This window comes from Microtus ochrogaster, unplaced genomic scaffold, assembly GCF_000317375.1.
Source record: "Microtus ochrogaster isolate Prairie Vole_2 unplaced genomic scaffold, MicOch1.0 UNK4, whole genome shotgun sequence".
In the NCBI taxonomy this organism is placed as follows: Eukaryota; Metazoa; Chordata; class Mammalia; order Rodentia; family Cricetidae; genus Microtus; species Microtus ochrogaster.
This window is the reverse complement of record NW_004949102.1, coordinates 10,414,190-10,428,352: the sequence shown is the minus strand read 5'-3', so window position 1 is coordinate 10,428,352 and position 14,163 is coordinate 10,414,190. Positions and strand designations below refer to the sequence as shown.

Sequence of the window (14,163 nt, the reverse complement as noted above, 5' to 3'; positions counted from 1 at the left end):
AGCCAGTCACTTGCAATGATTTTTAAGAAATAATTAGATTTCCCCAGAAAAGTAGGCATTATAAATACATAACTAATCATATAAATATTTAAAAATGCATTTTAAGGAAGTATATGAGTTTTCTAGTCACACACACAAGATTAAAAAACAGTAACACAGGGACTAATTAAAAAATAATAATCTTAACAACCAAATAATGATTTTATAAATTACAACTTATCTTTCAAATTTTACTTATGAAAATAAATTCTTAGCTTAATTATATTTTGTATATCAAAGCTTCTGTCTCTTCTGCTAATGAATTTCATGTCTGGCTGGTAAGGATGATTTTCCTCTGCTTTGTCATCATTATCATTCTAAGTGACTAGTTCCTTTCTAAATGGTAGACACCTGATACAAGCATTTGTCAGACATACAAAACTCGACAGAACAAAGATTAAATGTCAATGCACATAAGGTTAAAAAAAGTTAGAACACTATGAACTCTCAAACAGTGTGTAGAGCACAACAAAGCTGGGGTGGGAATAGCAACCTGACAGACACTGTTGCGGACCAGCAGTCAAGGTTTCCATCAACAGTCATAGGTCATGGCAGAGGGACAGTGGAGATGATGTCCAAAACCGCACAGTTCTTATGAAACAGATCAGCAGACTTTGTAGGAAATTTTATAGGACACCACACTATGACCACACGGAATAGACACACTACTTCTGGGTCTCTACTTTAAATAAACATAGCACCAAGATTCTTGCAATCAATGTTTATTGTAGCTGGAGTCACACCGGCTAAGTTATGGAACCAAAGGATGTTCCCCAGATTTGTAAAATGTGGTGTATATGCACAAAATGAATTTTCACAGCCACAAAGAAGATTGTCATTTGTAGGAAAATGGATGCGACTGGAGATAATCACATTAAAGTGACTTAAGCAAGTCTGAGAAAGACAAATAATGCATTAATTCTCCCATTTGCAGCTCTTAGATGCTATATAGTACATGTAATCATGCATGCAGATATGACATGGAAGAAGGATCTAAGGGATGAAAGTGAACCAACAGGGGGACAAGAAAAGGCAAGGGGACGAGGTTGGGCGGAATATGCTCAGTGTACTAATATATAGTTAAGTAAGAATTTAAAAACTAATTTAAAAAAAAGAAATAAAATAAAAATATAAACTGTCATGATCATTAGAGACCTGTTATACTGCCCTTGCAACTTTTCTGTAAATGAAAAAAATTAAAAAAAAAATCTAAAAGGAAAGTTTAATTTAAAACATAATGCTGCTCCCCTTGGCAAACAATGTAAGTTTGTTTTTGTACACCCTTTGACAAAGCTGCTGGCAACTCCATTTTATTCATCCAGTGTGTACCTACTATGTGTTAAAGATTTCTACTGGTCTACAGCAAAATGTGAAAGGGTGAAAGAAACGGAGACTTTGGTTCAAGAAGCTAGCAAACGGCCCAGCCCCTACGCTCAGGCTGGTAAAGCTTTGGAAGCCATAGACAAACAGCAAACAAGGTCATCAGAGCACTTCTGCAGGTACCTGATAGGCAGCCTTGACCTTGGAACAGCCAAGAGGACAACAAATTCAGAAATGCTTCATGGAATAAAAGGGGGGAAAGCAATTAAGCTCTTTAAGTTGAAACCAGGCAAAGAAAAGTGCTGTGCACCCAATAAGCAGAGGTAGAGAATGGCTCATTTAAGTGCAGTTATCTGAATTTGAATTTATACATATTTGCAAGTGAATACTCATGGTATTCTGGGTTCTACAGATAGGACTATCCATCATGGGAATAGCTGTAACCATGAAGGTAAAAGAAGATAAAAATGGGGAAGAAAAAGAGAGAGAGACCAAATAGAAGCCTCGATGAATTTTTCTTCTCAAAAGAGTCTATTTCTAATATTCACAGTCCAAAAAGGGCACAAAGACATAGACAACCTGTTAATGAGCTAGTTGTGGGTTGTCTATTCCCCAGAGCAAGACTTCCGATCAGCAGAGTTTGTGTGTGTCTAAAAAGGATGAATGAGAAACGAACAGCTGAATGTGTCAACAAATATGGATGTGCTGTAGTTGACGGCTGCTCCTGTGGGTGCAGATGTGATCTCTATCCCGTTGAGGCTTTTGTGGCATGGGAACAAAACTCTGACAAAAATATTTGAGTGTAATATTTATTCCAGGAAATCAGTTTGTTGGGTTCTTTGGCCAATCATGACAATCAATCAAAAGAATGACCTCAAACATTGAAGTCACCTATCTCAGGCAGTTGTGAGGTCATTGTTGAAGGCTTCAGTCTAGAGAAAAACAAAACATTCACAGGAGACAGTCTCCTGTCCTAGGGTGTGAGGAGGTCCCTACATCAGTTGCCTCTGGGACACCAGCTCTTTGTTCTTTACTGTATCAGCAAGTGTCATTCTTCTTTAAAGGGCCACCCACTGAGTATCTGTGTTCTTTAAAACCTTTCAAGTCTCCCTGTTAGACAGCAACAGGAAACAGGTCTGCTGGAAGCCCCAGATGGCCATGGGCAAGTTACTTTGTTAAACCTTGTTTCTCATTCTCCTTCCACTTCTGCAGCTCATTCAGTTTGTCCTCAGACATCACTCAGAATCTTGAGTCCCAATGGGACAGGTGGTACACTTTCTCCTGTCTGCTCCATATCTGCACATAAAGTGCCCAGTGCATCTCCTTACCACATACAGTGTGCTTGGCTTCTGGGCCATCATAGTTGGTAGGTATTCATTATGAACTGTCCTCTACTCTGCCTGGATTTGTGGGTGTGACAGACTCAGATGCTCTAATTAATAGACTTATATCCCTAATTCACCTTGTCCCATGACATTCAGAGATGAGATCATACGTTCAGCACAGAGCAAGGGTTTAATACATATCTCCATTTCGTTTCAACAGCATTTTAACGCAGGGGAATTACGTGACTGAACCCTGCCATTCTTGTCACAGGCAGTATACCAGCTTTCCCCAGGCCACTGTACATGCCCACACTAAGATTAAATGCAGATAAGTCGAGCATTGCAGGAACCTTGAAAAGCATGAAGAAAAACAGCTGCTTTCCTAGAACGGTTAGTCTTTAACTTCCAGGCTGAGATAGTCTTGTTCTTTCTCTTCACTTTCTCACTAGAAAGGTCACTTAGAACGTCTCTAAGCCAGAATGGCAACATATAGACAGGGCAAAAATTACTTAGGATAAGAACCTCAAAAATTCCCCAGGTACAGCAGTTCTCTGACTATACTCATCTGGCTCCTACCAGTAATCCTGCTGGATCAGCAATTCCCTCCTAAGAATGATAACTATCATTTGCTTGGGCTGTCAAGCCAGCCTTTCTCTCTTCCTGTGTCTGTTCATGAGATGCTCTTCCCCTTCTCTAACATTTAAGGAAAAGAAATAAATCTGAAGATGCCTTTGCTAGCACATAAAGTCAAATATATTTCAGGCAAAGGTAGCCCTCTAAAGATCTGAGTGACAGAGTGTTAATGTGGTTCAGTCCCTGTCAGCAGATCTGTCAAAAGCCATTACCTTCTCTCCGCTTATCCCCAAAATAGTGGGTTGAGGAATCATCAAAATGGACAGCAGCCACTCAATGTTTCAAAATATTTATCTCAAATGTGGCCTGATACATGGAGCAGTCTGGGTTACAAACTAAGCTGGCCATCAGCACGCCTACTGTTACTCATGACAGAAAGTAAATTCAGAGTCCCAGCTTAAAGCCTAGGGCCTACCCCTATATCGATGTCATTTTCAAACAGCCCCGTGGAGCACTGAGAAAAGCTGGTAGGCAAGTGTCACTGGCTGCAATTACTTTCCCGTTCAACTCCCTCAAGACTTTTCACCTCTATTTGTAAGCGACCCTATGACCTAATAAATAATAAAATAATAAAACAAAAATGTGAGATAATTAAGAGTCCTTATAAAATATACTGGGCTAAATAAATATATTTGTGGCAGAAAATAGAGAAAAAACTCCAATAATTAATGTTTGCTTCTAGCCCCTTTGTATTACTCCAAAAGCTTAACTATCTACACTCAATAGAAGTTAGTTTAAATATAGTAGCTATTTTTTCGTCTCACTTTTCAGGAAGATTCTTTTTTTTTTCTTCAGGTGGTTATATTTTAATATATTCCAAATGCACAGATTGACACGCCTTTATATGACAGCTTCTACTTTTTAAAGTAGCCTCTTTTTTTTTTAATTTTATTTTATTTAGGAAGATTCTTAAAGAAGATCAAATAACCAAAAACTTTACTAAGAAAACTAGACAAGAATCTATTCTTTTACCCTTCAGAGATGAGACTAAAACTTTAAGATATTTATAAATAGTGAAGTTGCTTATATAGTGTGCTTGGTTTCCTGTACATAAAAATCATTTCTCATTCATCCACAGCCTTCTTCATTAATGCTGATAAAAAAAATAGTTCCCTTATTGTGTGATACTGACAAAAACCCTACTTACAAACTAATCTGAGTGAGTCAATTCATGTTCCATGGCAATATTTAAAGTAAATTTTGGACAACTACTTCTAGCAATCAAGTATTCCAAAGAAAACAGCTATGGCCTCCCTCACTATGGCACCTAGACACTCCCATTTCTAATGTCCTGTGAGTAGCACCATGTCAACAATAAGTGGTCAGGGATGAATTTCGGGCACAGCTGAAGAGGAGTAAGAATGTGCAGGTTCACCTATGCCACAAAGCCAATATAGGATAATGATAATGGTAGAATTTTGGCTAGGAAGTATATGGGTATTTAGGAGACATGTTTTGAGCTTTTAGGTCCTTAAAATTTTTTATAAATTATTCAAACAATAGTTGATTGTCAAATTGTCATGGTGATGGTTTAATCGTGTAAACCCACAAAACACTGGAATAGATTAGAGCTATGGGGAATGGAAATGTCCCCAGCAGCTGGTATGATGGTCTATGAGGTCATGAAACCTTTCTGACCTGGATCGCGGCTGGTAGTCATAGGGCTACAGGGACAAACTTTGGAGGTGAGAGGTAGGCCTCACATCTAGTCCTGCTGTTTCCAAATGCTAAACTACAAGGCCCGCAACCCCACTATGCCTTCCTCACCATTATGGACTCTTGTCATGGGCCAAAGTCCACCCATCCCCTCTCAAGTTGCTTCCTTCAGGTATTTACTAACAGAGAGAGAAAAGCAGCTAGCACAATAAATGAGGCCTTTCATTTAATAGGGCATCACTGACATTTTTCAGAATGAAGGGATTATGTGGTTAAGTGTAACAATACTGCCTTTTGTGAAATGTCTCAGTGTGTAGACTCTTTCTGAAGCCCTGCTGGACATGTCATACCCACTGTACTTCCCTCCTTCATTGGCTTATGGTAGCTTGGGCAAGGATCCTTCTCATCCTACAGAGATGGCATTCTATGGACTTGTCTCTCTTAGGGACACCATACTCATGCATGCCATACTTTCCCCACTGTACCGGGAGGAAACTTAGCAGCAATTACTTCCTAAGATAGTTCTGAAGAATCACAACAGAAATTACATGCTAGTTAAAAATATCTAAACCAGCAATGGGAAAAACACCACAGAAAAAGCACAACTAGATTAAAAATGAAACGAGAACACAGGTGAAGGCAGTAAAGTTGTGAGTCTCCCTCATCAACAGAAGTACGCCGGCAGACAGAAGTACACAGGTGACTCTTTGAAGCTATGGTGACAATCCAAATAAAGACAAGAACAGTACTTTCTAGTACTCCATTTCCCAGCATAAAGTCTCAAATAGTCATGAGTTGCTGGTTAATTGAGGCTTTGGCTTGCTATGAAAAGGCCAATCAGCATTACTAGTGAACAAATAAAAATTAGGAATACAATTCACAGAAAACAAAGTGGTTAGTGTTTCTTTAAGTATAGATGTATACCAAAGAATGATATTGGATCCCAAGAAGTTTTTTTTTGGGGGGGGGGGACTAGTTTTTCACAGTGAAGTACATTAGAACCCTCTCTAAGAGCTTGAGGAGGGGAATATCAATCAGCTCTTTTTTCAACTTAATGATTTTCATAATGACTTCCAGCAGATCTTAAATGGAACTAATCTATTAGTCTATTAAAGCTGAATCTATTCTGTACCGGAGAGTGGAGTAGTGGAACAGCAACAGCTGGCTGTGATGCAAATGCCACTCAAAGGCAATATTCTTCATATTGACATAATGTGATCTGAGGAAAACAATATGCTATTGCTGCTGTTCTTGGGAAAACAGAAAAGGTTACTGACAGTGCTTTGGCCTAGCTAGGAAGATAATAAGTTTGGGTGTCAGTAATTATCTCTAGCAAATAACTGTACATAAACAGCTCTGTCCACTACAGCTTGACTGGGATTTCTGCAACTACCCACCTATCAATAACTTCCTTGTGGAACCTTGTTGACTCCTGTAATTCAGACTATCCTGGGCAGTTGCTTTAACAGCAATACTTGCATGCTGATTTCCATGGATGGGTAGAGGAGTGATCTGTATGCTTCCCAGTCCATATTTTCAACATGGAACTTCAGAATGTGACCCAACATGGAAACAGGTTCTTTGCAGATGATGTTAAAGCTTGGAATGGAAGCATACAAGATTATGGCAGGTATAAGGACACTGAAAGTCAGACCAGACATATGACAAATGGAGGCAGGGAAAATGCTATGTTAAAGAGGTGGAGACTGGAGTTAGGTTTCTAGAGCAAGAACAGCGACAGTCTCTAGAGAGGGTCCCCTCTATAGCCTTGGAGGAATTGCAGCTCTGGAATCTATAAAAGTGACGGAGTAAACCATTTAAAACTTTAAACTATTTATTTAGTGCGTATGTGCATTACAGAGCTTGTATAGAGGCCCAAGGACAACTTGCAAGAATCACTTCTCTCCTTTGGGTTCTAGAGGTGGAACTCAAGTTATCAGGCTTGGTAGCAAACATCCTTACCCACCGAGCCAACTTGCTGGCCTCAAAGAATAAACTTTTGTTTTAAGCCATCAACACTGTGTTAACTTGCTTTGGTATCCCTAGGAAACCAATCCAGTGTCTCTAAGAGTCATAAATACCACATGCCACTACTGATTTTCTCTAACCAGCAGAGGGGCTCCAGGAACAGGTAAATGGTGCAGCTATAGCATCTGCTCTTGCTTGCTATCAGGTTAGGTAGGCACTGTATTAGAGCTCTCTACGCTAAGACCCAATCACACGTGGTAGGAACAAGGAGAAGAAGGTATGTTCTACAGTCGTTATCCACTTAGCTATTACCCTGTTCCTAGGCCCAAAAGTTATAGTTTCCAGAGGAAAAAATAGATAAATAGATGCAAAATAATTTGGTCACAAAGAAGAAGCTATCAAATGTGGCTGGAACGCGCTTGTATGTGATTCCAAAGCTTATGTATAAAGCTTGCTTCCCAACATAAATCTGAGTACTCTGTTACAGACCTGATCAGAGTAATGTCTGAGCAATAATTTCAGGTTTTCCTTGTCAGAGAAATAACTGATTCAAAGCAGCAGTCTTCAGAGAAGTGGCACCAATTCTGGCTGAATGCTGGGATCATCTGGGTATCTTGCTGGGAGTCCCTCACTCCTGGCCAACTGACAGAGTGTGGGCAGTGATGCTTTTTAGGAAGCTTCCTGGGTGACTTCAACAGGTTGTGTTCCTGAGAACAACTCATCTAGGCCAGCAGGTGGAAGTGGGAAGTGTGGCTGGCTGAGGAGGAGGTGTGAGTGTGGTGTTTGCAGGCAGACTGTAGCTATGTCACTTATCCACAAGTGACTCTGGCAAATGCTAGGGCAGTGAGAGAAATGGAATACGCTTTAACTGTTTCAAGACGGCGTGCTCTTACCCATACAGCTCATGTTCGTTTCTCTAGTGACAGGAAATTTGAGCCTGAGCCTGAACATTAGGGAAGCTGCCTCTGTCTCACATGGCTCTTCCCGAGCCAGAAAACGTGGGCTCCTGTCTTGGGAAAGCACTCTGCAAAATTCTGCAATGTGCTAGACTAGGAAACAGCTTCTGCCACCATGGCAAATATTGTTTTTGCAATGTCTGGGTCAGCATGAAACAATGTAGAATACTTTTTAATGTGACTACAGTTGCTCACCACAAAGTTAAATACTCACAGCATTAGATCCTGGAATTCCGTGCCCTTGAGCTGGCCAGGATAACACTACAAGAACGCTTCTTCGACTTCAGATTACATTGAAGACCATGCAGGGGTATGTCAATCCAGGTCTGGAGTTCGGGAATCTAGTTCTCACAAGTTCCCAGGTGATGCCAACACTACAGGCTATGGGTCACATGTTATGTTGTACTAGGCTAGGGCATTGCTTCGCTAACACAAATACACAGACGTGTTAGATGGTGACAGCATATAAGCGCAGGCTGAGTCAGAGGTCTGATGTCCCTGTCTGCAGGCAGCTCTCCAGCTAGCGACAATAGGAAATTCACCAATAGGGTAAAAAAGAAAACTTCAGTGGATCACTGATCAGTTAGTTGCCCATGCAATAGTTTCATAGGCAAGGAATAAAAAATATAAACTATTGGTACTGTCACTTAAAAAATAAAGAAAAAAACATGGAAACATCAAAGGATATGTAAATTACCAAATAACAATCCATGTGAGAAATAAAGTCAACCAGAGTGTTCAATCTCTTTCCATATGTCTATGTGTCTTAGTTAGGGTCGTCTCCCCCTGCCCCCCAGGTTTTTTGAGACAGGGTTTCTTGGTGTAATAGCCCTAACTGCCCTGGAACCAGCTCTGTAGACCAGGCTGGCCTTGAATTCAGAGATCCACCTGCCTCTGCCTCCTGAGTGCTAGGATTAAAGCCATGTACCACCACTGCCCAGCCTTAGTTAGGGCTTTCTATTGGCAACTCTTATAAGAAAAACATTTAATTGGGAAGCTTACAGTTTCAGAGGTTTAGCCCATTATCATCACAGTGGAACATGGGGACATACAGACAGACATGGTGTTAGAAAAGGAGCTTAGAATTCTATATCTTGATCAACAGGCAGCAAGAAGTGAAGTGAGACACTGGGCATGGTTTTATTGAACATATATGAAACCTCTAAGCCAAACCCCACAGTGACACACTTCCTCCAACAAGGCCACACCTCCTAACAATGCCACTCCCTATGAGTTTATGAGGGACAATTACATTCAAACTACCACACTATAGACTGAAAGTCTATGGACCACCTCAATGTCCACCTCAAACAAATATGCCCCTAATGCCCTGTCAGAATGCTGAGCACAGAGCTTCAAAGCTCCAGATCCAAAATGTGGCTTAAGAGAAATGAGAAATTTTTCCTAAGAGACTTCCTTAGTACAGCTTGATTCAATAAGCTTAACACTGCAAAAGAGAGGCAATTTTGTCGAAAAAGTAGTGTAAAAGGAAACCTCTCAAAAGGCTACATGAGTCATGCCCAGTTCTGCCCTTACATTGGAACACCAGAGGTAAGAGAACCATAACATTCTAACTTAGCAATGTGTAGGTTCTGAAACTCAACATCAGGAATTTTGTGTCATGAGGGACAAACAGAGTCACACACGTCTGAGTAGTAAGGAAACCATCATTTTCATCTACTCATTCACACATCCATTTATTAAATATTGACAAGCTGTCCTCTGATCTCCACACATGCATCATGGTGTGTGTGTGCACATTCACATAAATAAATAAAAATATAAGAATATTTATATAAATATTATTAGACATTTTAGTTGTTCTAGATCTATTCTGGAACTAGAGATTTTAGCGAGAACCAATAGTAACCAGTTCCCACACTCTGTTGTAGATGTGTTAGGACTGAAGCAGATGGTCCTTTCCTTCACTCCCTGGGAGGCAGTGTGGGACAGTAAAGGATCTGGAGCAATGCTCCTCTAACTATGGCAACAGCCTGGTATCCCCACAATCTGTTGCGAATATACGCTTTTATGAGATGCAATTTATGAGTTACCAGAAAAATAAATTCAAAACCCAGAAATATATAAGATATAGGTTCCAATTTATTAGATTCACAGACAATGTCAAAGTACTAAGGAGAAATTAGTGTCTAAAGGCACACTCTCAAATCTATGTTTGGTGACACAAGAGTAGCAGGTAGCCTGCAGATAACCATAATCCTCAGACTATGATCTGCAAACTGCTGTAGAACACAGGGCTCAGGACTAGACTTCCTCGGTATAAACTAGTTGTCCCTTTGCCAGCCACAAGACTCTTGGTAGGTAATTTAATTCAACTGTTTTCAGTTTCTATTCATAAGACCATCAAAGACGTTCTTGTCATACAATCAAAGCATATATAAGGCAGTTGATGTAAAGCACTCAGAGGAGTGTCTGGCCCCTAGTCAACACTGCTAATGTGCTGATTGCTATCATTACTGATATTACTTCTGTCACTGCTTCTTGTTCTGCAGTGCTGTGTCATTTGAAGGCCATCGCTCTCACTGCATAAAGTGGGGCTTGCTCTTTCTCTTCTTATTAACTCCCTTTCTTCCCTCCATGGAATTTGCCGCAAAAAGTAAAATCATTACTGCAAGTGCATGTTAGCATTCCTCATGACAAGACGCCTGGGCTGCTTAGAAGCCATGTTGGGGGGAGCAACGGCAGACGTGCGGTTCTCCTCATAGGCCATCATGCATTTCATCTGCCCATCATCAAATGAATGAAAGCAGCACTTAGACAACTGTCCTTCCTCTCCCTGGAAAACCCAACTAGGCTGATGACAAATGACACGGCTGCTGCCTCAGGGGAAGAGCACATGCTCTGCTTGCCTCTGTGACCTGACAGCAGTCACGTAACTGAGCACTGTCCCCACCTGCGTCTCTCACACATGGCCCCCAGCTCCCTTTGGAGTATATCTTACATTATCAGTTAATAGGTTTAAGACCTACTTGACACTTTTTCTCAGATTAGCCACCTATAATTAGCTAGAAATAAAAATATAAAGTAGTCATAAAGATACCTTCAAGAAACCCTTAAATTTTAGCATATTATCAAGAAAGAGAATTTTTCAGGATGGAAACCTTGTATCTCAGAGAACAGTAGACAGATTTAATGACCATACCCCTCAGAACTTTGCATCTTCAAAAACACAGTTTTAATGCACAAAAGAAGTCAAGACTATGGCCATATAACGAAGTCGGCATTTTGGCTCTGAGCACAACCTTGGAGGTTACTGATTAGAAAGGCTTTGGTCTTAAGATTTACTCACTTATGTGTAATTATGTCTTGATAAGGTAAAAAGGAGACTAGGTAGAGTCCGTACCTAGCTCAGACTGCAGTAATTGATTTATAGGACAAAAAGAGAGCTACTAATACAAAATGACGGTGACAAGTTGGAGAGTGACCTGATAGGTGCACCATACTGCCCAGAGGTGACATTTAGGTGGCAGTGTACGGCCCAATATGAGCCAGACTATGAGTCTCAATGTGATTGGCTACATAAGCTCAAAATAATTATGTTTGATAAGGCAAGTCTCTAGTTCACAGATTTACTTGATAGTGTAGCGTGCTCTCCCCATCCTTCCTTTAAACCCAGGACATGATATGTGATAAAGCTGTTCATTTTCTCATAGAGCATGGCATTTCAGGAGACTAGACCTCTGGGTGGGTTCCTGATGGAAAAGTAACTCATGATCAGGCAAATCATAGTCACTGTTTCTCATTTTTTCCCATTTTGAATTTATCCATTGAGTTTATTCATCTGTTGATCACCTATTGATCATCTATGCACATATGCATTTGGTAACATGCACAAGTACTTCCTGCTGCCAACAGTGTGCTAGGCTTTAGGAACTTACCTCCTAGTGGGAAATGGTAGAAGACAAGTTAGCAAAAGTAGTACCTATATATGTGCTAAATGTTGAGAAGGAAAAACCCAATGTTGGGCTTGGGGGTACAGCTCAATAATAGAATGCTGGCCTTGCATTTACAAAGTCCTGGGTTCAATTTGAAGTTAAAACAAGACAGAAAGCAATCAAGCAAGCACACATGCAGAAAATATGAAAGAAATGGTCAGTGAAGATTTTGGTTTTGGATCACGAAATAAAGTGCTCCACTCAAGTAATTCAAATGAAGAAATACTAATGAAGAGATAACTTACAGAAATATGGTAAGGGTTGAGAATAGGAACTAGGGATGTTGAGTATACAGAGACTACTGAGAGCAGAAAGAGGAAATCAAGAGTGAGAAGAAGAAACTGTTGTCAGAGCCCAGAGAGAGCAGGAGCTTCAGCACCTCAAGTAGGGAGGAAGAAACAATAGCCTCTTTCTTCTCTACCTTTGGGTTCCTATTGGTGATCCCTCCCAGAAGAACCCGATCAGAAGCCACTTGGCAGGATGGCCTCAGTAGTACTGACCTCAGCATTGAAAATACATGGGGAAGAGAAAGGGAAGAATAAGGAAAATCAGAAAAGGGAACCTGGTTAGGTAGCAGCCTGAAAAATCTTTCAGTTGATGTGGGATACTCACTAAGATTCAGGGAGGTCTCATCAGTGAAACAGCACCCCAGTGGGGACAGTGAACAGTGAACACACAGTTTTGATACCCCCTCTCTTTATACCAAACTTAGTGCAGCCCCCTCACTGAGAACAAACAGACAGTATGCATGAGCAACTTTCCTTATGATGCTTCTCATTCATCTCTTTATTATGGAGAGTTTGTGTGAAACTAGACACTCTGCTGAGCTATAGCATGTCTCTAAATTCTAATGCACACAGACTTACCTAGTTAGGTAGCACAGCCAAAGAGCTGACGGAAGCAAATATAACCCGCCCATGTAAACAGCTCTGTTGAAGAGCTCAAGTCTTCCTCACCTGGAGCCCCTCATACTGTGTAATTTATGGAACAATGTGCTGTGTTTAGTGTTCTTTTCTTGAGACAGAGTCTCAGCATGTAGCCCCTGGATGGTCTGAAACTCACCACGTAAACCAGGCTGGTCTCAAAACCACTAGAGATCCACCTGCCTCTGCTGGGGATCAATTGTGTGAGTCTCCACATCCTTCTTACCGTTCTTCTTAAAGCAAGATTAACGTAATTGTGAAAGTATATCCATAATTTAGACTCATGATTTTTTAATTTTCTATTTATTATCACATCATAAGCTAAAATATCTACCATAGGCCTATGAAACAAAAGTATCTATTGTCAGATAATTTCTAATGCCCAGAGACCATATCGTCAAAGATAATGTTCACTATTAACAAGATCATTACTTGAATTAAATGATCTGACTTTTAACAGGCAGTTTACTGGTTCAGATTCTCTGAGCTAGTCAAGTTACTTACACTAACTACCTAAAACTGGTTTGGAGAACTGGCTTCCCGCTGGTAGCTGAGGTTACACAGGCTAACAAATGTCCTTCCTGCTAATCCTTCCTACTCAGGGTTGCAGTCAGCAGTGGAGAAACAATTCTCTCAAGGACAGATTCCAGACAAGCAGTGAAGCATTGCCGGAATATCAACGAGACTCACCATCCCCCACAGTTAAAGCTAAACTCTTTTATTCCCTTCATGATCTTGGGAATTTCCCTTATCCAAACTGCATCAGAACTAAATTTCCCTAGTGTCTATTTAATTTATTTTCTTTTGTTTTGTCCTTGTTGAATACAGAACCAGATGGCAAATCTTCTTCTTTTCTAAAGTTATGACTCTTGCCAAGTCATAAGAAAATAGTTATTAAAAACAGTAATTTGGGGCTGGAGAGATAGTTCAGTGACTAAGAACGTTGGCTGACCTTCCAGGGGACCTGGGCTGGATTCCTAGCACCCAGTCATGTAGCTTACAATCACTTGTTTCAGGAGATCCAGCACCTTCTTCTGGTCTCCACAGGCACCAGGCACATATGTGGTATACAGACACACACACAGAGAAAAAAACACATTTTAAAAAATTAGGAAAATAATAAGTTCTTTTCTTCTTCCTACCTGTAGGAGAGGCCTCTGCACCCCAAGAACTTTCATGGTGTCTGCATTAGCTAGGATCTTCAAGGGGTCTGCTGTTTTGGTGACTCCTTCAATCTCCTTGTTGATCTCAGCCAAGACCTGATTAAGGAAGATGTTTTTGATGTACACGGTGAGAAACTCTCGAAGGGGACACTGTTTGGCAGGGCCAAGTCCCATGGCATGTTCAATCTCTTGAATAAATCTGGAGGACAAACAAGATAAGAAGG

At 40.6% G+C, this 14,163-nt stretch overlaps 1 protein-coding gene across 1 annotated transcript in view; it reads right to left on the bottom strand.

Annotated features, from left to right (window-relative positions):
* Exoc4 (exocyst complex component 4) overlaps nucleotides 1-14,163 on the bottom strand; it is a 719,572-nt gene that overhangs the window by 209,789 nt on the left and 495,620 nt on the right. The window contains exon 11 of the mRNA XM_005365800.2: nucleotides 13,919-14,138. Within this exon, the coding sequence (XP_005365857.1) occupies nucleotides 13,919-14,138 (220 nt within the window). The remainder of the gene's footprint in view (nucleotides 1-13,918; nucleotides 14,139-14,163) is intronic.